Source organism: Cordyceps fumosorosea, assembly GCF_001636725.1.
Source record: "Cordyceps fumosorosea ARSEF 2679 chromosome Unknown scaffold_34, whole genome shotgun sequence".
In the NCBI taxonomy this organism is placed as follows: domain Eukaryota; kingdom Fungi; phylum Ascomycota; class Sordariomycetes; order Hypocreales; family Cordycipitaceae; genus Cordyceps; species Cordyceps fumosorosea.
In genome coordinates, this window is record NW_017387334.1 from 98,019 (window position 1) to 122,909 (window position 24,891).

Sequence of the window (24,891 nt, forward strand, 5' to 3'; positions counted from 1 at the left end):
CCCGATACACCTCACTTCAGGGACTGGTTCCGTGCAGGACCTCCAGCGCCATCATGTCGTCCATTGTGTCGCGGAAAGCCGGTCGCGGCGAACCAGCAAAGCCCAAGTTTGCACGCCCTAATCCCGTCAGAGCCATGCGCGAGCGCGAGGAACGTCGTCAAGCTGCCGCCGCCGCCGCAGGCCAGCAGAGGCAGTCCGCGGCTGCAGCCAACAAGGGTGCCGTGGCCCCTCCAGCGCGTCAGCAGTGTCCCAACAAGGCCTGTCCCAAGCCCAACGTCGTCGACGGCACCTGCCAGACCTGCGGTCGTGTTGCGGATGACAGCAACATCGTCGCCGAGGTTCAGTTCGGCGAGACCTCCTCGGGTGCTGCCATGGTCCAGGGTTCCTATATCGGTGCCGACCAGGCCGGAGTCCGTAGTATGGGCCCGGCCTTTCGCCGCGTCGGTGGCTCTGAAGACAGGGAAAAGAGCATCCGAGAAGCGCGTGGCCTGATGCAGGGATATGCTCAGCAGCTCAGCGTCTCTGAAAGCCTCGTGGCTGCCGGCACACAGGTCTTCAAGCTCGCCTCGGCGGCCAACTTCATCCAAGGCCGTACGCTTGCGAGCGTCGCCGCCGTCTGTCTCTACGCTGCGTGCCGTGCCGAGCCTCCCTGCAAAGTCATGCTGATCGACTTGGCCGATTTGGTGCAGCTCAATGTCTTCAAGCTCGGAAGAATCTTCAAGAAGCTTAACGAAGTCGTGCCGATTGGCAACGACGGCCTCATTCCCGTTTACCCTGAGGATCTGATCTGGAGATTTGCCACCAAGATGGAGTTCCGCCAAGAGACGGCCAAGGTCGCCGAAGATGCCGTCCGTCTGGTCAAGCGAATGAGCCGAGATTGGATGGTCATGGGACGACGCCCATCAGGCATCTGCGGTGCCTGCCTGCTCATGGCCGCGCGCATGCACAATTTTCGCCGCACCGTCCGCGAAGTTGTGTACATTGTAAAGGTCACAACTCACACCATTCAAAACAGATTACAAGAATTCAACTGTACCGAATCGAGTCAAATGTCGGTAGAAGACTTTTTAAAGCAAGATTTTCTCGAGAGCTCACACGATCCGCCCTCTTTTTACCGAAAAACCGACGAGTACAGGGCGCAGCAGGAAGAAAAGGCCAAGAAGAGGAAACGAAACGACCAAGCAAACGACGATGAAGAGGAGCCCGCTCCGCCGCCTGGACCTGTTGTTAGGACACGACGAGGCACAGATGCCGGCGCTGACCTTTCCAGCGCACCTCAGCTAAAGTTCCGTCGTGATGCTGACGGTTTCATCATCCCACCCCATCCCTCACAGATCCCGAAAGACATGCCATCTGTTCCTATTCCCGAAGAAGCGGCCGAGGTAGACGATGACCTGCAAAAGCTAGCCAACGAATTCGGCGATGCACTCGATGAAGAAATGGATCAAGAGGAAGCTTCCAGTTCGGGCAAGGGAAAGAAGAAAAAGGCACAGCTCCCTATCAACGAGGAATGGGAGCAAGACGAGCAAGACCTAGAGGGTCAAATCGAGGAAATATTTAACGATCCGCTTACATACGAACACGCTCTGGCCTACTCCAATGCTGAACAACGCGCGCGAATTCACTCCTCGTGGGCTCTGCAGCAACGGCCCCAGAAGGAGGTATCCATGTCTGTCGACATTGACGAAGATGAATTTGCCAACGATCCGGAAGTGCGCAACTGCCTACTCTCACCCGAGGAAGCGCAGATCAAGGAAATGATCTGGGTCAACCAGAACAAGGAGTGGCTGCGCCGGCACCAAGAAAAAGTGTTCCGCCGCAAAGTCGAGGCTGAACGGCCGAAGCAAACGCGTCGACGTAGAAAGCGCGCGCGTATTGGCGAAGGTCAGACAAGCCCGGCGAGCTCTGCAGCAGAGGCCGCGGTCAGCGTCGCCAAGGACCGAGCTTGGTCGAAGCGTATCAATTACGATGCCATCCGCAGCATCTTTGACGTGCCTGATGCCGGCGGGCTCGGGTCTGCGGCTACGAGCCGCAAGACGAGTCTGGCGGGTAGCACCCTCGGCGGTGACGACGATGAAGCGCCTGATGATAGTGACGCGGGCGACGACGACGCGCAGGACGAAGATGCGATGGAGCACAGCTACCGCGGCGAACACGAAGGCTTTGCTGAAGACGACGACAATCCTGATTTAGACGAGGCATATGGCCTGGAAGATGACTGATTCGAGCAGTTATGAGTGCCTGGTTTTGGGTACTGGATTTACTTGACAAGCTCGGTTGGCGTTTTGGAGCCACTCTTGGATATAGCTATGGGCAGGGTGATAATTCGATATCGACTAGGACTGTAATCTTAAGCAATGCGCTCCATACATAATACATACACATGACGATCATTTCTACACTTTCCCGCTGAACTAATATTCATTCGAAGCAATGCGAATCTTTACCTCGTTCCAGTAGCTCTCGCGCTTGGCCGCCCTCAGCCTCTTGCCGTACCAGATCATCGGGAGGAAGGTGCTGCAGATGGCGAGGGCGACGAAGGCGACGCTGATGAAGCAGTTCTGCAGGCCGAGGTGGTCGAGCCAGGGGGTGATGCCGTAGCCGATGGCGAAGCTCATGGTGTTGCGGATGAGGATGAGGGTGACGAGGGCGTCGCCGGAGATGTCGCGGAAGGAGTCGACGAGGTAGGCGATGGACAGTGTGATGCCGACGCAGCTGCAGAAGGCGAGGATGGCCATGCCGACGACAAGACCGAACCAGTGGATGCCATGAGCGGCCTGGGCATAATGTCAGCTTTCAAGTTACCAGTAGGGGAGCAGATTGTTAAGAAGGGATGGAGGTTACGTACCCCCACGCCCCAGAGGATCAGGCCGGCCGGGGTCAGCACAGCCGAGGCGGCGAAGAGCCAGAGGCGCTGCTCGGGCTCGTAGACGCCGCCGTTGCGGCGGGCGGCGCGGAGCACGAAGCGGTCGGAGAAGACGCCCGTGTAGGCGGCGCCGACGACGACGCCGACGAGGCAGGCGAGGTAGGACAGGCCGACGATGCTCGGGCGGAAGTGATACGGCGCGCCGCCGAGGATGACGGAGGCGGTGGCGTTGAAGACGTTGAACCAAATGAGGTACGTGCCGTACGCGAAGCCCGCGTAGAAGACGGTCGGCCAGCCGAGGTACCGCAGACTCTGCGCGGCGCGGCGGTGCATCCGGCAAGGCTGGCGGAACGCCCCGGCGCGGAAGAGCGGCAGCCTCTGGAAGAACGTCTTTGCCGGAGGGTATTCCACCTCACCGACCACGTCTTCCGTGCACGTCTCACCATCGTCCTTGCTCGGCACCACTGCCGCTCCCGCCGGCGGCTGACCCGGGAGGACGCGGACGTAGTTGGTCTCCTCGAGGAAGAGCAGCAGGAACAGGGCGCTGGCGGCGCAGAAGACGCCCATGAGGTAAAACGGCCAGCGGAAGCCGAGGGCGTCGCCGATGAAGCCGGAGATCACGGGGGCGAGGTAGTTGGAGCCGGCGAGGACGAGGGCGTACCAGCCCATGTAGGTGCCGCGCTCGTGGGCGAAGAAGACGTCGGTGATGGAGGTCTCGGGCAGCGACTCGATGGGCGAGGCGAGGAAGCCCATGACGACGTTGCGCGCGATCCACTGGCCGCCGCCGCGGGCGTGGGGGGACCAGAAGGAGACGGCCTGGCGTGTGTGTCAGTATGCGTGAAGGAGTGGCGAGGTTGCGATGATCGAGATGAGGTAGACGGGCCGCTTGCCGTACTGCAACGCAAAGGGCTGCCAGAAGAGCAGGGACCAGCCGAGGAGGAGGAACATGTAGCCCGTGCCGGCGTTGAGATCGCCCACTGCTTGCGTGTCAGCGACGGATCAAGGGAGGAGACAGGGTGAGTGGGTGACTACCAGTGACGCCGAGGGCACCGGACAAGGGCACCAGGACGGAGTAGACGACCGAGAGGGACATGCCACTAAACAGGACGAAGCTAGGATAATTGTTGTGAGAATGATGTACCCTCGAATAGCACGCGTGTGCAAACTCACACCATTAGACACGCGAGGTGCAGCCGCTTCCGCCCCGGCGACCAGTTCAACGGGTCGTTGGGGTCCGACGACGGCGTCGGCACCAGGATGATGTCGCGCTGGCCGGAGCCGGTCGCGTGCGGCGCGGCGGCCGTGTGCTCGGTGTCGACGAGGCGGACGGTGCCGGGAACCAGCGACTCGTCCAAGTCGGCGGTCAAGTCGCCGAGACGATGAGCGCCCATGGCTGTGATGTGTGAGACGTGGTTCCGATGGTGCGACGCAACTCTCAGGCCCGGACCGTGGGTGAACTAAAAGGTCGCGATGAAAGCTCTTGGCTCGCAAGAGGTCTGCGACGTGTCTGGTGATGGATGGGTTGCAGAAATGTCCGAAAAAGAAAAAAAAAAGCCGTTGTATCGGCAGGGGGTGCAGAGGTGCCCGGATGAGACGAGATAAGACAGGACAAGGGGAGGGGCCCAGGGTTGCACTGAAGAGGAGAGACTAGAGATTGGTGCGCTCCGCCATCTAGACGAGACAAAGTCAGGTAGAAGAGGGTTGTTAAGTAGTTTCTCATCTCTTGTCCACGGCCAAGTTTACTGTAGACTCTGTTATCTAGGGATGTGCTGTCTCAATCGGCCTCCCACCTCTACCCCGCGTTTCATTCCTCGAGCAGCCCAGCCAGCCAACCAACCGCGTTGCGGCGATATTCCGCCCGGGAGCTGAAAGCCGGGGGGCCGAGATGGAGCCGGGACGTGATTTCGTGGGGGTGGAGAGAGAGAGAGGGCCAAAAGAGTAACTAGATTGCAAAGCAAGGGGGCACGATTGGAGGTATTGACTTGGCAATATCGACAACGCCACACAGCGCCACGTGTCGGCATTTATTAAGCTTGTGGCGATTCGGAAATGCGGTACCAAGATTCCGTGGAACTTGGCAGGCAAGTTTGACAGATTGATCCTTTTGTGCGACGGGCGTACGGCATCTTATCTCGGTGCATGTTCATATATCTTTAGTGCATTGCTTGAGCGGGCATTGTGCTGGGTCAGGCTGATAGTTGTTATCCCTGAGATAACTAATGCTCCACAGAGGGTATCATGGCCGAGAATACAGGGTTCCAGGAGTGAGTAAATCGCCAACGGGGGCTTATACTTGGTAATTATACTTGATAAAGTTGTCTACATGTCTCTCCAAGTCAACCTTGGCGACAGGGTCAGAGAACCTTCTTTCCCAGTTAGTGAATAGCCTCGACTTTCTGCTTCATCCCCTTGTCTCATTTGTTGTTGGCGCAGCAATAGTCCCCGCCAGAAATAGATACCCTTGACAATAAACCAGGCATACTATATGTCGTCGGATAATTCAGCACCTGGCCAGGGTACAATAACATAGAACAGAATACCCTGAGCCAAATCTCACCTTCCGACACCTGGGCATATCCCTTGGACGCTTAGGTGCGGCCACTAACCACGAAACTAGACAGCCAGTTACAACTACCTTCATACAGCCAACTAACAAAAGTACCGGCACTATCCGCAATCACGATACCTTTCCCAATACGTGCATCTGACTTGTTACGGATAAATCCTGTCGCATTGCCAAAACATGGAAAAGGGAACTCGCAGCCTTTCGTCTGGGCTGCAATGCACCCATCATCCCTCCGCAGCCGGCGATCGCACAACTCAAACTGGCGTCGGGCTCATCAGACGGAGCCTTCATCCCTACTACTCCTTTATATCTTTGATTATCATTATTCATTATTACTCCTCTAGCAGGGGCAGAACTCTCTGAGCGACTCAACGAGAAAAAAAAAAACATCCCCAGTCCCAATGTCACCCTACGGAAGAATGACCCTCAAGAGGGAAAGCACCGTCGCAGGCCAATTGGACACCCCCTCTTCTCCATTACGGGACCTCCCTGAAGCCGCGTCAAGTACAAGTACAATCAGGACGCAGAGCCTGCCATGTCAATGTCAATCAGGCTGTCTTGACCTTGCAGTAGGGTAGCATCAGAATGGGCTGCATCTGGCCCATACCCTTGTAGGATGACGGATTACTACGCCGTGTAAAATCTCTGTCTCGTAACCGTGCATGTTCGACAGATTGTACCGGTACAGGCTCTATTCTTGTCGCCAGATCTCAACTCAAACCGCCGCCACCCAGTTAAACCTTTTTGTCTGCATAAAGCTGCATCAACTCGAGATCCCCTCACCAACCCCTCAGGCTCTGCGTCCGCGACATCCATGGCCGAGTAAGGACAGCGCGGCTGCTGCAGCCAACGGTTATACACTGGTTACTCCAAGGGGTCCAGAGATCATGGCAGGCGAGTCGTTGCAGACCGGCGTCTACGCCTGCATCATAATCACGCTCGTCGCGGCCACGGCCACGCTCGCACTGCGCTTCTACGCCCGCAGGATCAAAAACGTGCCGCTGTGGTGGGACGACTGGTTCGCCATCTTATCCTTTGTGCGTCGCTGCCTTCTCTAGATCAATCGTCGGGGGGCTTCTTGTACTAACTACTCCTTTCTCTCATCAAGTCCGGCTGCATCGTGTATGACGTCTCCGTCTTCTTCCGTGAGCGCCCAGACACCGGACACCGCCCCAAACACAACGCCTGCGGACTAACATGTGCTTTGCTCTAGTCATCACGAAAGGCTTGGGCCTTCATTTGGATGACCTGCCCGTGCCGGTGGAGGAGGCGCGGTACTACCAGCGCATGGTGCAAGAGATCGAGGAGCACGCGTACACCATCGCCATCGGCGCCGCGCAGCTGTCGCTCCTCGCGCTCTACTGGCGGCTCTTCCAGGCCATCACGCCTGCGCGACTCGCAATCTTGCTGCTCACGGCGCTGGCGTCGACGTGGTTCATTGTACGAGTAAGTTCAAGTCTGCCGGAGAAGCAGAAGGAAGGTGCCTGGTTGACGATTCTGCTGCTTACTGTTGACTAGATCTTCGTGGCCGTCTTTCAGTGCTACCCGCCTCGCTTTTTCTGGGACAAGAGCATCCAGGGGAGATGCACCGTGAATCCGGCCCAGTTCTTCCTCTGGTCGGTGTCGACCCATCTGGCTCTGGACTTGGCCTTGATCGCCCTTCCGGCAAGTACGTACATCATCCTCCAGTCACCTCTGCATTTGCAAGAAAACCTAATCAGCTCCCAGGCCAAATCAGCCGCATGTCCCTGCCCCTTGTGCAGAAAGCAGCCATTCTCTGCATGTTCATGTTTGGCTTCATGTACGCCGTCCTCTCTCCACCCTGATTGCAGCTTGCCCGCTCACCGACTCTCTAGGGTCATGATCGGATCCATCATGATGCTCGTCGTCTCCTCCAGCTACGACTCCTACGCCGACGACACCATGTGGAACTGCACACCCGTCGTCGTCTGGTCCGCCGCAGAAGTCCACCTCAGCCTCATGACCTGCAAGTGTCCCGATCCCCTCCGGAGACCAAGACTAACAAAGCCCCAGGCTGCCTCCCCATCCTCCGTCCCATCGTCGTCGCCTTCGGCGGCTGGTGGAGCCAAAACTTCTGCTCCCGCGGCACCGGCCAGTCGTCCTCGTCGCGCAGCGTCCAGATGGGCCGGTTGTCGCGCAGCAGCAGTGCGCGCAGGAGGAGGAAGCACAGGATGGCCACCGCCGCCACCGACTCGACCTGCCAGCTGGCCACGACGACGACGACGAGCGAAGCGGTCAACGAGACGACGTACATATACGGCCAGGGGTCCGGGCCGGACACGGTGGTCGAGGGGACGCGCAGGTCCGAGGACGAGGATGCGCTGGAGGCCGGGACGGCGGCCGAGGCGGGCATCAAAGTCAAGTATGAAGTGACGATGGATTTTACCGAGTCAGAGGATGCGGCCGGATCTCGCGGGAGATGCGATACCCATTGACAGCATAGTAAAAAATTGCATATAGACTGTCGGCGGTTGAAATTTCAGACTCCATTCGCAAATACAGCTGCTTATTGATTTGATACCACTGCATCTGTCATGATTTTACTACTGCTTCACATCCAAATGCTTTCCCAGCAGCTTCAGCGCCGCAAACAACTCACTGTCGTGCTGTCTCGGCGCCACCACCTGTATGTTCACCGGCGCGCCCTCAAAGTCGCCGCCTTCCCAGAACCCGCGCACCTCCTCGCACTCCCCGCTCAGCGGCTCACCCTCCGCGTACCGCTCCGCACCCCTCGCGCCCGCCACCACCGGCGTCGGGAGCACCGCCGCCGGCATGTCCAGGTAGTTAAACAGCACGCTGTAGTTCCAGTGCTTGGCCGTGCCGTGCGCCGCCGCCGGCCCGCAGAACGCCGGGCACACCAGCACGTCCACGTCGTGCGCCGCCCAGTGCGCCGCCCAGTCGTACCAGAACGCCTCCTTGGCGCGGCTCATCGCCAGCAGGCCCTCGGTCGTCGGCGTCGGCGACGCCTCCGCGTCGCGCACCACCCACTCGGACAGCGGCAGGAGCGGCTCGCCGGACTCGGCCATGGCGCGCCGCATCGCGTCCACGCCGTAGGGGAAGTACGCGAGGCGCGTGTTTCGGACGGCCTCGGCAGTGCGCAGCGGCGCGAACGGCTTGACCTCGACTTCGGTGCCGGCGGCACGCAGTCGGGACTCGGCCCACTCCAGTGCGCGCACCACGGGTGGCTGCGGTCGGATGGCCCCGTCATGCAGCATGAAGCCAACCCTGAGCGGACGACCACCGGGCGGCCAGGCCGTGGCGACGCCCGTCCACGGTGTGACGCTCAGCCGCGGATCGACCCGCCACGGGCGCGCCGCCGAGAACACGCCCATGAGCAGGTCCATGTCGCGAAGCGAGCGCGCCATCGGGCCCCACGTCGCCGGCACCGTCAGCTCCGCCGCCGTCGCGCCGCCCGGCAGCCCGTCGCGCCTCGGCAGCACGTTGCTCGTCGGCTTGAACCCGTAGATGCCGCAGAATGCCGCCGGCACCCGGATGCTGCCGCCGATATCGCTGCCGATGCCCAGCGCCGCGCCCTTCATCGCCAGCAGCGCCGCCTCGCCGCCGCTGGACCCGCCCGCCGTGAGCCCCATGTTGTGCGGGTTGAGCGTGCGACCGTGGTGCGACGCGGACTCGAGGTGCATGACCAGCTGCGGCTGGTTCGTCTTGCAGAAGAAGACGGCGCCGGCGGCCCGCACGATGGCTATCGCCTGGGAGTCGGCCTCCACGGCCCGCTGCGAGCTGATGCTGCCGACGTCGACGTGGTGCCCGGCGAGCGGCATGTGCGCCTTGACGCTGACGGGCACGCCGTGGAGCGGGCCGACGGTGGTGCCGGTGGCGGCGAGATGCGCGTCGAGCTCGGCGGCGCGCGCGAGCGCCTCGTCCATGAAGAACTCGGTCAGGCAGCAGGTGAGCTGGTGGGCGAGGACGGCGCGCTTGCAGAAGGCGATGGCAACCTCGACGGCTGTGTAGGTGCGCGCGGCGAGGGCGGCGGCCAGGCCAACGGCGTCGTGGTCCTCGGTGATGGAGAGCTCGCGCGGGGTCAGCAGGCCGCAGGAGCGGGGGACGGAGGTGACATTCTTAGGCGCGGCGGAGATGGCTTCTTGAGACAAGCGCAGGGCGACGGGAATGCTGTCGGCGAGGCGCTGCTGGATCGCGGCTCGCTTGCGCTCGTACTCGTCGGAGCCGCGCGGCATCGCGGGCTCGACGGTTACCATTGGGAGGGCCGGTGCAGTCACTGTCATTATGGATATCGAGGCCAGACTTGGCAGGACGGATGAAGATGTGATGAGGTAGATAAATCGGGAAACTCGCCTCTTATATGGGTACGATCTGGTTCATGCGGGTTGAACACGACCCCACGTCCCCGGTGTCCAAAGTCTCGAATTGCCCTCCCCGTCTTATCAAGGCCAATGCGACGCTTCTCTCCGCTCCGGATAGCCCCAGCAACTAACCCTAGTCTGGGGCGCTATTCTACCAGGAAGAGATAGTCTCCGTGATTAATTAATTGATGATACATCCTGCACTGATGAATATGCAGTTTATGTCAGCGGTGTTTACTCGATCGGAATCGATTCCGAGCCAACTATCGCATAGAGGGCGTCGCCGCATAATCGCTTCGGACGAACGGAGCGCTGTTCTGGGCACAAGACAACAACCCCAGAATACTACGCAGATACAGAGTAATGGACCTGCCTTGCATCAAAAATAGTTGCAGTGCCGACATCAGGATGTCCGGAACTAGATCGGCGAGTTGCACATGGCAGAGGCGCTGAAAGGTTGCTACGGCAGCCAGTCGACCTTATCATGTGTAGAGCCGAACGACGGCATGGCGCGGATAGTGCGGGAGGAGGGCACATATTTGGCGGCTAAGTAATTTGAAAGGAATTTAGAAGATGTCGGATAGGATTCTCTGGAATACCTAGGCAAACTCGTCCGGCCGAAGCCATTTGTGCTAGATACTAGTAGATACGCGAGGGACGAGAAAAACTTCATGTTGCATAGGTCGGTACATACAGGTTACGCATGGACCAGTTTTGATTAGTCGATAACTTGGGTTCGCAACAAGGTACAAATCAAGGCCAAACCGCGTCAATTGAGTGATACCAGACTTGTACCCGGTGGGCGAGGAGCTCGTTTTTTCTTCTTCTGCAAGCAGAAGAAGCAATTATGGCAATATAAGAAGTGTTACGAAGAACACAGAAGGCAATCCATCTGTTGCGTCCCACAATAAATAGCTCGGCTTCTCCAGTGTCCAGGCACTGAGCAGGAATGGTGGCCTCTCATTGGCCAAAATTGCGAAGGGTCCACGCGCCAGCTTCGGTTCCTGACCGACTTGCAAACAGGCGCGTTTTCGAAGAATCATCACCAAGAGCAGTTCGAGATTGCATCCTTTATGGCTGCAACAATCATCCTGTGACCAACCAGATCCATCGTACCTATTACCGACCCTCCGGGGATGTACCAACAGTCTGGCGCTTATTAGTCCATTCAGCCACACCCTCCTAATCATCCTGCTACTCACCGCACTTCTCATCGCGTCAGACAGGTTGAACACGCTGGACGGGCTGGACTCGCGAGACACAGATCCTGCCGCATCTTGCTTTATATATCCCCCCTTATTCCTCCCAAGATGGCCTGCCATGGCGCTACTGAGGAAACGGAAGCAGCCAGCAGACGATACTCTACAAGACCTGCTCCCACCACCCAAGAACCCCAGGTCTTGCCGCGCAGTTCACAGACCTTCAGTTCTCAGACCTTCAGCTCCCAAACCTGCAGTCCCCAGGCATTCAGTCCTCAGGCCTTGGAACCACCCTCCCAAGTTCTACGACCAGCTGCCCAAGGTTTGGCTTACGCCTCTAGCCTTGCAAGAACTCGACCGCCGTAAGGAAAGCTCGTATCTAAGCCTACAGCCAGGCTTGCATCTCGAGCTGCCAAGCTTCCTACGCTCGATAGGTTTGCGAGACGTGGCGGTCCAGATCTTCGCCATCTTCAAGGGGTATGTATGCCTTCGCCAAGCTACCTACGCGCGCGGAGGGCTTTCTTTTGGAAATGGCCAAAATCGGGTCCTGCCTATCGAGACTATCAGTTATCTGACATGGCTCACAAAAAGCACCCAAAATTTTGGAGGCTTGCCAGATGGTTGACAGTCTTGCTAGAATGGACTGTCAACTTGCAAAGAGGGGACGTGCCCCTTGCTCTGTCCAAAACAGGGCTCTCGCGCGTAGGTATTCATTCATCAGCTACTATCAGCTAACCATCTTGAATAATTCCCAGCTGCCACCGACGTTGACCACACAATGGCCCCTTCCAGCCAGCGAACAGAGTTGACCGAATTGACTGCTGCATCCATCAAACGCTACAACGCTTACGACGGTAACTTCAGAGAGATTTGCACAGTTCATGAAATTTACCCTCCATTACACATGTTTGCGGATGGCCAGCAACCGCCCGAGCCGGCCAATCTAGATGAAATTCAGCAAGCTCTCAAGGCTTCAAGGCGGTCCCTTTCACCATCCATTGCTTCCAAGGCAGACTTCCAAGACTTCCGACTCAAAAACACGACCAATTCAGAAGGTACAATATTGAGGAAGATAGTCCCAATCATCGCTGCCAATGACGGCGACATTCTAAAGGAGGGACAGATTCCATTCACCAATCTGGCCTCTATAACTAACAAAGCTACTGTGAACCCATTCCCCGATTTCTTTACGGAGCCCAGCGCGACGCTGTGGATCAAGAAGTTAAAGAAGCACTTGATAAAATTATCATATCGACAAAGAAACACGGTGTTCCTATGCACCTAACCTATTCTTAGAAGCAAAGAGTTCCTGCAAGGTTCTCGACATTGCTGAAGGGCAGGCAATGCTTGATGGCGCGCATGAAGCGACCATTATGCTGGCCTTACAGAACCACCTTCTAGGGGCACCGGTATACGATGGCAATGCATACACGTTTTCCGCAACCTTCCAGGGCGGAACCCTGGCCTTATATACCCACTATCCCACCCCCCCTGCCAGACCTGGCCAGAGGCATGGCTGTCGTATGCATCAACTGAACGCTTACGCGTTGACAGGTAACCAGGAAATTTGGCGGGAGGGCATCGCAGCATTCAGGAACCTGAGGAAACTAGCCAAAAAGTACCGCGACCAGTTTATCGACGTGGTCAATGCAAGGGCGCGCGAGCGTGGAGATGCTCTCGCAGCTGAAAAGCAGCACGACAACGAGGTCCAAACCGGAGTACGCTACCACGCACGCCCCCATCGCCCATATCCCCCAATCGGCGTAAGAAGAGTCGGTATACCAAGGAGTAGCCAAGCTGGCCTAATGCTTGCGAACACCAGTATCCGGAGTCTCGGTACCCATGGTATCTTTACCATCCTTGCTTCCCTTAGTATCCCTAACATCTTTGCTATCGTTAGTATTTTTAGTATTATGAGAATCGTTAGATCTTCCTCCTCAGCCAGGACGCTACTATACTCGAAGGTGAGGATGAGGGGCCTCCTCCGCATCATGCTAACATTGGCAGATGCATGCACATAGCTGCAGCCTCGGCACGGTGCGCCCAATCAGATACGGAACATGCAAATAATCACCTACACGAAAGCGGACAAGATGCGCCTAGCGGCATGTGCAGCTGCAGTACAGATGTAGTATTACGATACATTGCTTACGGATACTATCTACTCTCCCTCTACGAATAGTCAATGCCCACACCGACCGGCACGCCAAAGACCTGCTCATCCGTCACGGTGCCACACTTGGCCGCCGAGATGGACGCGTCCTTGTTCTCCTGGAGACACAACCCGCTCTTCTTGTGGATCACGTTTCCGGACACCGGGAACCACCAGGTGCTTCTGCAGCTGCCCTTGCTCGTCGCGACAACCCCGTCCTTGCTGCCGAGACAGCTTCCGGAGTTCAAAAGGCTGCTGACCCGACCCGACTGGTCGACCGTCCAGGTCTGGCCGTCGGCGGCGTTGCACGTCGCCCACGTCGCCGCGCCGGAAGCGGAATCCGTCAGGCACTTCATGGACTGCGTGTTGAGGATGAGGCCCGTCGGCACGACGTTGAGCTTGTCACCCGAAATGCGAAGCACGGCCGTGCCGTGCGAGGGCACCTGGCTCGCCGTGAGGCCGCCCTCGCTGGCCTGGACGCTCCTCGTCTCGCCCGTCCAGAGGTCTCTAACGTGCAGCGTCGCGCCGCTGTCAGGCCGCACGCCGATGCGCGCCCACGACACGGCCAAGTCGGCCGCCGCGTTGCCCTTGTTGAGCACCGTCAGCAGGCGGTCGCCATTGACCAGGCTCTTGGTCAGCACGTCCCACTGGTCGTCGCGGCTGACCAGGCTGGCCTGCTGCACAAGGGGGTCCTGGTTGACGGCGACGAGATCGCGGTTGGTCAGGAACGCGAGCTCGTCGTCCGTCAGATTGGGGATGTCGGCGCTGATGATGAGCGGCGCGGAGAAGCTCGCCCACAGCGCGAACTGACTGCGCTTCTCGTCGAGGGTCAGGCCCGGGTGGTCGGCGATGATGAAGTCCGGGTCATTGAAGAAGCCCGGCTGCTGGAAGCGCGTGGTGCGCACGTTGAAGCCGTAGTTGCCCATGACGCTTGACCAGGCAGGGTCCGAGCTGTACGTGGCAATGTCCCACGAGTGCCGGGCGAGCTGCCCGCCGGCGGCGGCCTGCATCATGGTGGTGTACCAGCCGGAGAGGCTGTCGTCGTCGCTCGCAAAGTACGCGGGCGCCGAGTTGGAGAAGACCACCCTGCCGCTGGTCTTGCCCTCGTTGAACTTGGCCATGCGGTCGATCCAGCCGCCGTAGACCTTGGCGTAGTCGTCGACGTAGCAGCCGTCGAGCTTGAGGTACTCGAAGCCCCACTCGTAAAAGTCGTGCAGGTCCTGGTCCTCGTGGCCGAGGGTGCCCGGGTAGTCGGCGGCGCAGGAGAGCGTGCCGGCGTCGCTGTAGATGCCCGGGACGAAGCCCTTGGACTTGAGGTGCTCGGTGAGCCAGGGCATGCCCTGCGGGAACTTGGTCGTGTCCCAGACCATGGATCCAGTGGCGTTGCGCTTCGATGTCGACCAGGCGTCGTCGAGGTTGATGCGGTTGTAGCCGGCGGCGAGGAGGCCGTTGGTGGACATGGCGGCGGCGGCGTCGACGAAGATGGACTCGTTGATGGCCGTCATGAAGCGCGCCCAGTTGTTGAAGCCCATGGGCGGAAGGGGCAGGGTGTTGGGGTCGGGCTTGGCAGCCGCGGCCGTGCCGAGGAGGCCGGCGGTGAGGACGGCGGCGTCAGATCTCATAGTGCCAAGAGGTAGATGTGTCTGCAGGTGTCCACAGTTGAGTGAATGATGTGGCACGATGCGGGGAGATGGGATACGGGGGAACAGACTGAGGTTAATATACTTGTACATTCATCTCGTGTATCGAGAATCCGCCCACACAATGCTGCTTCGGGCAAGTGGCGGGGGGGAACAAACGATGCGACGATCGATTGATATAATAGATATCTACTGCAACGTTGCAGCTTTCCAGCCAATGCGTATCATCAGTAACCACTTTTTACAACCAGATCAAGAATCGGCAGTTGGGGTCCGTTGCGCTCCTTCCAGATCGAGAAGGTCAGCCAAGCCGGCGCCTCGGGCACAGCTACGGGCTGTGGATCCCGGATGTGGCGACGTCAGAGGTCCAAGACGTATACGGGCGGCTATGACCAATAATTATTGACTCGAAGATATGTGAATTTACGCAACTTCTATTACTCCGCACTCCCCTGCCCCGCGCCGCGCCACCCGACATCGAGGTTTCATCGATGTGACGTTCTCATGCGTCGATAGATAGGGGTTCACCCCATCGGTAAGGTTGGGTTGTATTGGGCGGGGTGTGTAGATCCAGGGTTGAAATGCTGGGGAAAGGGGAACTGGCACTCGGAAAGTGAGGCTAGCTGGTTTATGCAACAAAAAAAGAACTTCATGTTCTCGTGCGGAATGGTATTGGCTTCCGCTGCTCAGCCAGATACCGGACCAAACACCAGCACGATAGATCTTCAGGAGTCTAGGAAAATGATGTAGATGAATATTTCGATTTTTAGAATTTTTGTCTGATTCTATAATCAGGTGCAATGAGCCCTGTTAAAGCTGTCGGTCAGTAAAGCAGAAACAAAAAAACAACAGCATCCCAACATCAAAAATGGCCTCTCTAGGGCAGGTGTAAGTAAATGCCAGCCACACAGGCCAGCCACGTAGAAGGAGAAACGTTCCAGTCCGTCGTCCATCGCGACACACGTGTCGATCACTCGTACGGATCCTTGAAGAAGATGACCTGAATGGTAATGTCATCGCGCACGCTTCGACTCAACGGCGTCGTCGTCGTCACCAGCCCCTGCACGATGCTCCTCCTCGTCCCTCCCAGCGCGTTCCTCAACAAACACACCGCCGCATTATCCAAGTCCTCCCCAACCGCAAAGTACTCCGGCGTCGCCTTGTAGCTCGCCCACCCCTCCTCATCATACTTCCAGTTCGCCTCCCTCACCACCTGCCCTCCCTTGTTCCCCTTCCTCCCCTTCCGCGCCTGCAGCCACTGCGCCACGCACGCCACCGCGTCCTCGTTGGAAATCACGTCCCACAGCCCGTCCGACGCCATCACCACGAAGTCCTCCCCCTTGACCCCGCGCGTCGTCGTCACCTCCGGCCGCGCCGTCAGGTACGGCGGCGTCGCGCTGGCCTTGCGCGGCGCGTACCCGGCGAACCGCTTCTGCAGCCGCTCCACCAGCGCCTGCTCGTACTTCCACCGATGATCGCCAAACGCGCGCGTCACCGCCAGCCCCATCAGCCGCCCCGTCTTGTCGTCCAGGATGGCGCTCTTCTCGCCGGGGTGCGCCGCGTCCAGCCGCGCCACCTCGTCCGCGTTGAAGCCCGTCTGGTCCGCGGACAGCGCGCTGGCCGCGTGCGTGCCGGTGGCGGACGACCAGGAACCGAGTACGGCGCGGGAGTCGCCGGTCACGGCGGTGCGGAGCGTGGAGGTCTGCGTGTCGTAGACGGCCATGAGCGCGCAGGAGCCGGCGATGGCGGGTGCGAGCGCGGACATGGCGGCCGCGTCGACGGGGGAGGTGGTGTCGGTGACGGCGGCGCGGCCGGCGGCCATGATCTGGTCGTCGAGACGGCAGAAGGCCTGCTGGATGGCCGTGTCGACGGCGTCGCCGGCGGCGTCGGGCGCGAGCGGGGCCAGCATCGCCGACACGTACGGGATGAGCTTGTTGCGGAGCACCTCGGCGCAGGCCCAGCCGCTGCCTAAAGTCAAAACCGGGGTCTTCCTCACACAGTATGCATGTTTTTGTTCACTCACGCGTGTCCATCATAAATACCCGCGTAGACCGTCTTGGCGCCCCCGACGCCCTCGCCGACGCCCACCGCCCACCGGTCCTCGGTCGGGCAGTTGCTCTCGAAGCGCACCGCGTCGATGCGTCCCCTCGCGCCTCCGTGGCCGTCAAACCGGAATGACGTTGCCTGCTGACGGATCCGACCCGCCACCTCCGCCCAGTCCACCACCTTCACCGGCGACCCGGGCGGCCCGTCCGCGTCGGCGCCGGAGACCTCGGGCAGCTCGTTGTCGCGGCGGCCGCGTTGACGGTGGCGCTCGGCCACGGCGACGCGCCGCTTGCGCGAGACGTACCACAGGAGGGCGCCGCCGGCCACGGCGAGGCCGATGAAGCGCGTGCGGCGGGTGAAGCCGGGCCCGTCACCGCTGCCGGCATTGCTGGAGTACGGCTGGGTGCGGGCGAGGCTGGGCAGCAGGCGAAGGGGGGGGGTGTTGCGTGCGTGGGGGGCGGTGAGCAGCCGCCGAGTGGCGGGACTGCATCGATACATGATTGTTTTGTTGTCTTTGGAATGCCAAAAAAAAAAAAAGTTCAAGAATCGAAAACGAACTTGCTTCGGAGGCAATAAATAAGTCGACGCCGTTCACCCCTCAGGCGATGATGCTAGACGAAGCCTTGCATTTGCCGTGGCACGCGACAGGTCCGCTTCCCCACCGCCATGGCCGGCCCGCCTGTCGCCTTCCAGATTCATGCTAGAAACTGGAGTTGCACAGCCTTGATGGTGTGGGCTGAGCAGACCTGAGCTAGGAGAAAATCCCGCTCTATTCATTTCATTATAGGGCATTTATCATGTTTTTATTGGTGCGCGGAAGGGCCGCGTATGCACCGCGCGGAGATTGATTTGCGCACGATGGGGAGTCGGCTACGAGATCCGAAAGTACGGTTACGGGTTTTGCACCAACGTGACTCATGATCAGCTGGCCGACTATATTGACCTTATCAGCAGTCTTCTGTAGGCAGAGGCATTTTCTCTTCTATTTAATCACTCGCAGTCAATTGTCAACCTTGTTAAAATTGAGTTCGCCAGAACAGTTCCCTGTTGCTTGTCATCGGGTTGTGTCGGGCGTCGAGGTACATCTATCCTTGTTCCGGACAATGCAATTGTTCATATTGGCTGAAAATTGACTTCACTGGTTCAGTTAGCTTTCCAAGGAGCCAACAGAGTTATAGAGGGTTCAGCCCAGGGGTAGTACACTCACCGCCTGCCCTCATCTACAACATGTTAAGATGCCCCAAGTCGCCAACAAAAGGACCGGGTGCCAGTGCCAGAATATTCCTTGGCAATTTCGTCATCCGACCTTGTTTATTTAGCCCAGCCCAAGTGTGAGTGATGAATCCCAGATATATAAACCTTTGTAGCTTGCTGAATGCGCAACCTGCGCTCCGCCGTCTTAACCTTCCACCTAGACTCCTACCCTAGAGCATCCCATGGTGAAGCCCAGCCGCATCCATTTCTCGGCAATATACATGGCCCAGCGCTCTGTCTGCAGTTGCCCATCTGCAAATTGTATACACACAGCAGAGACAAAGGCGGTAAGTAGCCTGACGCATATACGGTCGTCGTAGGCGATGGCTGCATGGCTGCAAATTGTCATCTGCAGCGGCTGCCCAATCCAGAGGCCATCTTCTTTTCCATACATAAACTGTCTAGCGGTACATATTAATGTTGTAGGAGTTGAACGACTATAGCGAAAGGCTCGCTAGGACTTGAACTGTCTGGAGCTTGCAACGCTCTGCGTTGTCGCATCACCCAGTTGACGAAGCCAGTCCAGACTACACCCAAGTTCAAACTCAACTTTCTACGAAAGAACCCTCTTAGTCCTCCTGCAGTAACTATGTGGCTTCAGTTATACTTTTAGAATGTACGTAATCCATTGCTTTCTGCAGTCTCACTTACCCCGCACGTGCGCAGTTGATCGCAGCGTGCCACACGTACGTCCATTTCAGGCTGCCAGCGACTCGTCCCATTCACATTTCTCGTGTACTAACAACGGCTGGCGTAAAGGAAAGATCGATAATGCACCCGCACTCTGCTACATATGTCCTTCTGCTTGCAACTACCAATAAAATACTACACGTCGCTGAAGTCGCAGCGATTGTTCCACATGATGCGGGTAGTTACATGGCCTGGTCCAATTGGCTAAGGTGGACTGGACCGGCTCGCGAGACGTTTAAGAATGGGACGTTGCAAGTGTAGTAATACAGAGGAAAGATGCTATTGTGTCATTAAATAAAGGAGGTAGATGATAAATGAAACGAGGTACGGATAATGGGTTGAGTACGTGTGAGTGCAGCGTACTGTGGCTAGTGGGCACAAGCCACCCAGCCACACAGTGATGAAATGGAAGAGAGAAACACAGTACAGGATACTTTGTCTTCCACCATCAACAGATCGGCTTCAGACCTTTGGCGCCGCATTCAACGTGAGATACCATCCGAAATTGACTACAAGAAAGCTCTCTTCATCGCAAGGGCTGCGCCATCGTCCCCAACTCTACCCTCTTTATCCAGAGGTGTCCATCACGGCCATCAATAGTTGATCCAGTTCAGCCACCCAAATTGCATCCACTCATGAAGCTGCAAGCGCCAGGGTTATTCCGATGATATAGAAAACGATCAGCACGCAAGGCCGAAGGCCGTCTGCGGCCATGGAAGCAGTCGGGCATCATGCTTATCACAGCGGCCCAAATTGCTAGCTGCACGAAGTTCCCGAAACGAGCCTGATCAACAACGTTCCCCGTTGCATCATGTTATGTTATTCTCAACCTGCAGCCTGTCATAAATGAGGGAACTCCGAGCTGAAAGAAGACATATCTTTCGCCGCCCACCATGTGACTGCCATTCAGCCGTATGAGCGGTTAATCTGCCCCCTCCCCGTCCTGCGCCAGCTTCTCTTACTTTAGAAATTCGAGTCAATCCGTCCTGAATGCAGTACAACTAATAATCTTCCAAAGCCCAGCGGGAGAGTCGCTCTTGACGCACCATGTCGACCACAGAAAGCGAGCTGGATGGCCAGGACGATTTTAGCCCCCTCGCGCAGCCTGATCTGTCGAGACATGCCAGCTTGAAAGACGAGTACTTGCGCAGGCGACATCCAGGAACTGGTAATTGGTTTCTGGAATCTGATGCCTACGGCAGGCTTCTCAACGGCGAATCGTACACCCTCTTCTGTACAGGACACCAGGGCGTTGGAAAGACAATGTTATCGAGCATTGTAATCGACGATCTTCTTTCTCGATCCTCGAGGCACCCTCATGTTGCCATTGCATATCTATACTGCGGGCTTGAGGATTGCGAGGATCATAGCGATGAATCTCTGCTCAATATTATTTTAAGGCAGCTGGCCGGACCCAATCGAGAATCTTTGGAGATTTCACCAGATCAATTGTTAGATGAGATTCATTCTGTCGCTCGCCAGTTTCAACAGGTTTTCCTTGTCCTGGACGCACTTGACGAGTGTCCTGTCTTCGATGAGCTAATTGAAGCAATTTTTACGCTCCAGGAAAGTTTAAACTGGAACCTTTTTGTTACTTCAAGAGACTTGCCGATCATCACCGAGATGTTCTGCAACTGTGAGCGATTCGAAGTCCGAGCTCATGACCATGACTTGGGATTGTACTTTGACGCCCACCTGAGGTTCGATTAGAGGATCAGTGCGGAACTGGGGGCACAGATCAAATCAGTCATAATTAACGCGGCGAGCGGCAGGTATGTTGTCTTTCCACCGTGAGTGACTCACGCTAACTCTTTAGTTTCACCCTGGCCGGGCTTTACTTGGCGTCGGTCCTGTCTGCACTCTCGGTTTGGGAAAGACTCGTAAGCATCGCGACAGACTCAAGTCTTCACAATCCTGCGTACGAGCCCATGCTGAGTCGTGTGATGCAACAGAATGACACGGACAAAAAGCTCGCCATACACGCCCTGTGCTGGATTACCCTTGCGCAGCGGCCTTTACGGGCCATTGAACTTCGCTAGCATTGGCTCAAGCAGTCCACGCGTCAGAATTCAATGCCAGACTACTTGACTCTCAACATATGGTCTATATGTATATTGACTTTCAATAAATAGTCGATGTGTGTCTCGGATTTGTTGCTGATGTCTCTGAAGATGACGAAATTGTGACGTTCGCCTACGATACGACGCAACCGTATCTCAAACTCAAGCTTCAATCATTGTGGCCACTCTGCGAGGAAATGATAACCAATACATGCCTCAACTATCTGTCATCTCGTACATTCGACAGTACTATTGCTTTGCCAAACTATTTACCGGGCACCGACCTACAAGTCAGGGAATTAAAGACTCAACAAGCCGAGAAAGCCCAGCAAAACCCGTTATGGCGGTCCGCGGCCTACAATTGGGGAAATCACGCCCGCAACACACACGGTACGCATAAAAATGTCGAAGGCTCTTTGACGACTGCACATCATTTCAGGTCATCCTATCAACTTTTGATGGTGGAGTCAACATGGTTTGTCAATAAGACAGAGGACACAGTAATCACTAGCTGGGAACCAGGCTATGCGCTCCATTTGGCGGGAGATTTTGGCCTAAGGGGTCTGTTGCAGAGCATAAGTCAGGAACATTATCACAGTATTGTGTGCTCGTCTGATGGTTGGTCTCCCACGACTCTACATTTAGCTGCGAATTGTGGCCACGAGTCTACTGTTTCGTTTTTACTGGATCGCAAAGTGCCGAGATGTACAACAGAAACAAAAGGTGACGCCACTCATGATGGCAGCCGCCAACGGCCATAGGGGCGTAGTCACTCTTCTTCTGAACCCGAAGAGTGGAAAGTGTTATGTCCGATCAGCAAATGAGGATGGCGCGTGGGAGTGGTTCGACGAGCACTGCGACTCGCTTCATCTTTGCGTTTTTCTCAATTGCACAGTCAGGTTGGAGAAAATCTTGGATACAATGCCCAACGTGGACAAGAACAGAAGATGGCCAAAGTCGGGATGGACTCCTCTGCACCTGGCAGCTCAAGACGGCAATACGGAAGCCGCCATGTTGCTCCGCAAACACGATGTGAACGCCGAGATCCTTGATGAATGCGGCAAGACCGCAGAGGACTATAGTTCTTAGGTACAATGTATTTTGAGTTGTCAATTTTTGTCAAACAGTTCAGTCAGGTCTTATCAATCTCGGGTAGCTACATAAGAAAACGCAAGCATCTGTCATGCCAGGACGTCACATCACACTACGCTGAGCGCTCGAGTGATGTCGTGCAACACAGTTTCCACAAAGCCGATGACGACCGCCTTATCATTCCTACCCTCGGCCGTCATGTACGGCTCCCCAATTAGCGGCGTTGTCCACGCAGGTGAGGCACATTTCAATGACCTCCTTCATGCGGTCTCCCGCGGCCACGGGCACCAGCACCCGATTCATGTGCATGATTGTGCGCATGACAACGGTGGGATCCTGCCATAGCTGCCATTCCGTGACAGCATCCTGGCCGCCGCTGCCGCCGCCGCCGCCGCCGCTGCCGCCGCTGCTGCGCATGAAAGCCTCCCGGTACGGCTGCGACGGGGACGTGCACGGCCTGCCGCGCTCATCCGCGCCTACCTGGAACAGCGGGGCTCCAGGTGAGGAGCTCCAGCATGCACACGCCTAGGCTGTAGATGTCGTGGCCCATGCAGTAGTCTGGTCTCGGCGTGCCGCTGCTGTCGCTGCGGATGCTGGTAGACGGCCCGCTCGAGGAGGTTCTCGCCTCGCCGCGCCGAGGCCCGGTTGTCGACGGTGCGGGCGTCCTGCCAGCCGGAGAGGGAACAGCGCGAGCTTGCTGGAGGGGAACAGCACGAGCCGTCTGTCGGGGACGTGCTTGTGACACGAGGCCGAGGGGTGTGCACGGCCTTGGCGAGCTCGCAGCAAACAGCGCGAGGCGCTGGTTCAGGCGACGGCCCGCCCCGGATCGTGGCGGGTAGAGGTCCTCGAGCGTTCCGGAAGGTGCTCTCGCCGGCCGGGGACCCCGAACACGAGCTGGAACTGGCGCCTTCCTTCCTTCCCTCGTCGTGCCTGTAGCCGACCAGGGGAAGGATGCACTGCCCCTTGGGCGCCGCGCCGAGCTTGCCGGACAGGATGCGCATGTCCGCCTCGGCGGTCTCCATCTCGGGTTCTGGTGTACGGCTTGGCCTCGAGGAATGAAGCGGGCTGTGCCGTGATGCTCGGGCGAGCGCGTTGCGCGAGAGACTGCCGCGGACGAGGCGCGTGTGCTGGTTTATCTGGACGGCGTCCTCGCCGACCTCGCAAAAGTCGATGCCCCGAAGGACTTTGGACGATGTGGCGAAAGCGGGACTTTGTCATGATGAATGCGGGGGCTGCAGTTCAGCTCCTGCAATAGGCAACGCAGAGTGATGTGTCGGGTTTCTATCTTGGCAGCGCCGACAGAAGGATATCGTGAGGATGCAAGCAGGCTGGCGGCTGCATGTGGCTCAACCAGGCAGACCAAGGCATGCCTGGGCTACACGAGTCTTCCGGGAAGTTTTAGATGAGAACATGAGCCCGAGGCAACCCCGACTTGATGTCTCGAGGACGTCCAAGTACCAGAAGACGGTCCTACCAAGGCGCCGCAGTACCGAAGCCTTAGAGGTGAGGGGATACAGAGAACCAAGCGATACATGAGGTCTGCATCACAGCCGCATTGTTATACCACGGGCCTACCACAATTTCTGGCTCATCAGGTCTCTTGCCTACTTTGTTGCGTCACTGCGCACAGGTTCACACTGAAGTTTAGGGTACATTGGAAGCTGCGTGAGCGGTAGAAGCTGCAAAGGGAGCTTTTTTCCCTTCTAGGCCACCTTGTATGCGTGGGCAAATGCTGTATGAGGTTCAGGCCTCGGACCGGACGGGCCGGTCTACATAGGTCTATCGGTCTATTAGCCGCACGATGCTTGGAATGCGTCGGTTATCGTCACTTGCCAACTTTGCCACGGGTGGGAAAAAAAAAAGAAAAAAAAAAGTCACTGCCACCAACATTCAAATCAGTCAGCGCAGCTAAAATGGAATATCAATTTCAGCTAATCTCAGGGTCAGTTCTTCCAACTGTTGCGGAACGATAGGCTGATCATCTCGGCCATTGAACAGGCGTCCCATGAGCACCTCGCTCAGCACCTGACGCGCTCAGGTTAACTCGGGCGAAGAGCCGTCCAAGTTCGATGGTCGATTACTATATCGAGGCGTTCCGCTTTGAGCATTGTGTTTTTACTGTGGTATAGTGCGAGGCAAAAGTGATTCCGCTATCATGGCAGCAAGGAAAGTGCGAGCATGAGTGGCTTGAACTTGAGCCGCAGCTGGTCGAACTTGATGATGGCATTTATATGCCAAGATGAGTGGCTTGAGCTTTACGCCGCAGCTTGTTGAACTTTGTGACGGCATTTGCCTACCAAGATGAGTGGCTTGAACTTCAGCCGCAGGCTAGTTCATCTGCATCGTGGCATTTGTAGAGAGCAAGAGTATCCGGTGACCATCTATCTATTGCTTAAGCTGTCCTGGACCGCCGCTAGCACATTAAGCATATCGATTGAGCACTAAAACACACTCTACTCATTTAGCCCGTTGCTATTTTACTGTATGTATGTGGCTGGGCACCAACGGCGCTGTAGGGTCCCCAATCTCATCCCCTTCTTGTGTCGAATACGCCAAGCTGAAAGTCGATAAAAACGACGTTGCTGGAAAGAGTCAGGAGTTCTTTTTTAGCGCCGCCGCTGGCTCCCGCATAGGCAGCACCACACTAGATACCGGTCAAGGTTTATTATTAACTTGACATTTAACGTTTAACCTTGCTTGAACCTTCAGCTAGTTAGCCACGACCCTGGCAGGGGCTTGATGCCATGACTCCACCACCTCTCCCCGAGCAAGGGCGTCCCGGGTCGTATCGTATTTGTATTTGTATACTTTAATTCGTAGCAGCACGGCAACTGTGAAAAAGAGAGCCCACACCCTCGAAAATGGAGCCGCCTCCCAGCCATGGACCGGATCGCACGACAGCCGAAACGGTGGTGAGGGGCGCTCTGGCGCGGAACATGGCCTGCAGGCCCCATGTGTTTCTTCTGACCGTCCTATGGTAAATGTA

General features: G+C 57.2%; 7 protein-coding genes across 7 annotated transcripts; 2 read left to right on the forward strand and 5 right to left on the reverse strand.

Moving 5' to 3' along the window:
- Positions 1–53: 53 nt before the first annotated feature.
- Positions 54–2,222, forward strand: ISF_08710 (Transcription factor TFIIB; the record flags this gene model as incomplete). Its single annotated transcript, XM_018852313.1, has 1 exon — positions 54–2,222. The coding sequence occupies one exon, from the start codon at positions 54–56 to the stop codon at positions 2,220–2,222; it is 2,169 nt and encodes a 722-aa protein (XP_018700500.1).
- A 192-nt stretch (positions 2,223–2,414) lies between these two features.
- Positions 2,415–4,257, reverse strand: ISF_08711 (MFS transporter; the record flags this gene model as incomplete). The annotated part of the gene is made up of 5 exons (XM_018852314.1): positions 2,415–2,777; positions 2,849–3,682; positions 3,746–3,843; positions 3,899–3,978; positions 4,037–4,257. The coding sequence occupies 5 exons, from the start codon at positions 4,255–4,257 to the stop codon at positions 2,415–2,417; spliced, it is 1,596 nt and encodes a 531-aa protein (XP_018700501.1).
- A 2,062-nt stretch (positions 4,258–6,319) lies between these two features.
- On the forward strand, positions 6,320–7,888 carry ISF_08712 (integral membrane protein; the record flags this gene model as incomplete). The annotated part of the gene is made up of 7 exons (XM_018852315.1): positions 6,320–6,469; positions 6,541–6,577; positions 6,646–6,878; positions 6,951–7,101; positions 7,161–7,233; positions 7,289–7,425; positions 7,467–7,888. 7 exons carry the CDS (start codon positions 6,320–6,322, stop codon positions 7,886–7,888), a joined length of 1,203 nt encoding a protein of 400 aa, XP_018700502.1.
- A 108-nt stretch (positions 7,889–7,996) lies between these two features.
- Positions 7,997–9,694, reverse strand: ISF_08713 (Amidase; the record flags this gene model as incomplete). The annotated part of the gene is made up of 1 exon (XM_018852316.1): positions 7,997–9,694. The coding sequence occupies one exon, from the start codon at positions 9,692–9,694 to the stop codon at positions 7,997–7,999; it is 1,698 nt and encodes a 565-aa protein (XP_018700503.1).
- A 3,449-nt stretch (positions 9,695–13,143) lies between these two features.
- On the reverse strand, positions 13,144–14,745 carry ISF_08714 (Aldolase-type TIM barrel; the record flags this gene model as incomplete). The annotated part of the gene is made up of 1 exon (XM_018852317.1): positions 13,144–14,745. The coding sequence occupies one exon, from the start codon at positions 14,743–14,745 to the stop codon at positions 13,144–13,146; it is 1,602 nt and encodes a 533-aa protein (XP_018700504.1).
- Positions 14,746–15,733: 988 nt separating this feature from the next.
- ISF_08715 (Protein phosphatase 2C) lies at positions 15,734–17,307 on the reverse strand (the record flags this gene model as incomplete). The annotated part of the gene is made up of 2 exons (XM_018852318.1): positions 15,734–16,727; positions 16,787–17,307. The coding sequence occupies 2 exons, from the start codon at positions 17,305–17,307 to the stop codon at positions 15,734–15,736; spliced, it is 1,515 nt and encodes a 504-aa protein (XP_018700505.1).
- Positions 17,308–22,088: 4,781 nt separating this feature from the next.
- On the reverse strand, positions 22,089–22,927 carry ISF_08716 (HET-s/LopB domain protein; the record flags this gene model as incomplete). The annotated part of the gene is made up of 3 exons (XM_018852319.1): positions 22,089–22,340; positions 22,393–22,602; positions 22,670–22,927. The coding sequence occupies 3 exons, from the start codon at positions 22,925–22,927 to the stop codon at positions 22,089–22,091; spliced, it is 720 nt and encodes a 239-aa protein (XP_018700506.1).
- Positions 22,928–24,891: the final 1,964 nt, after the last annotated feature.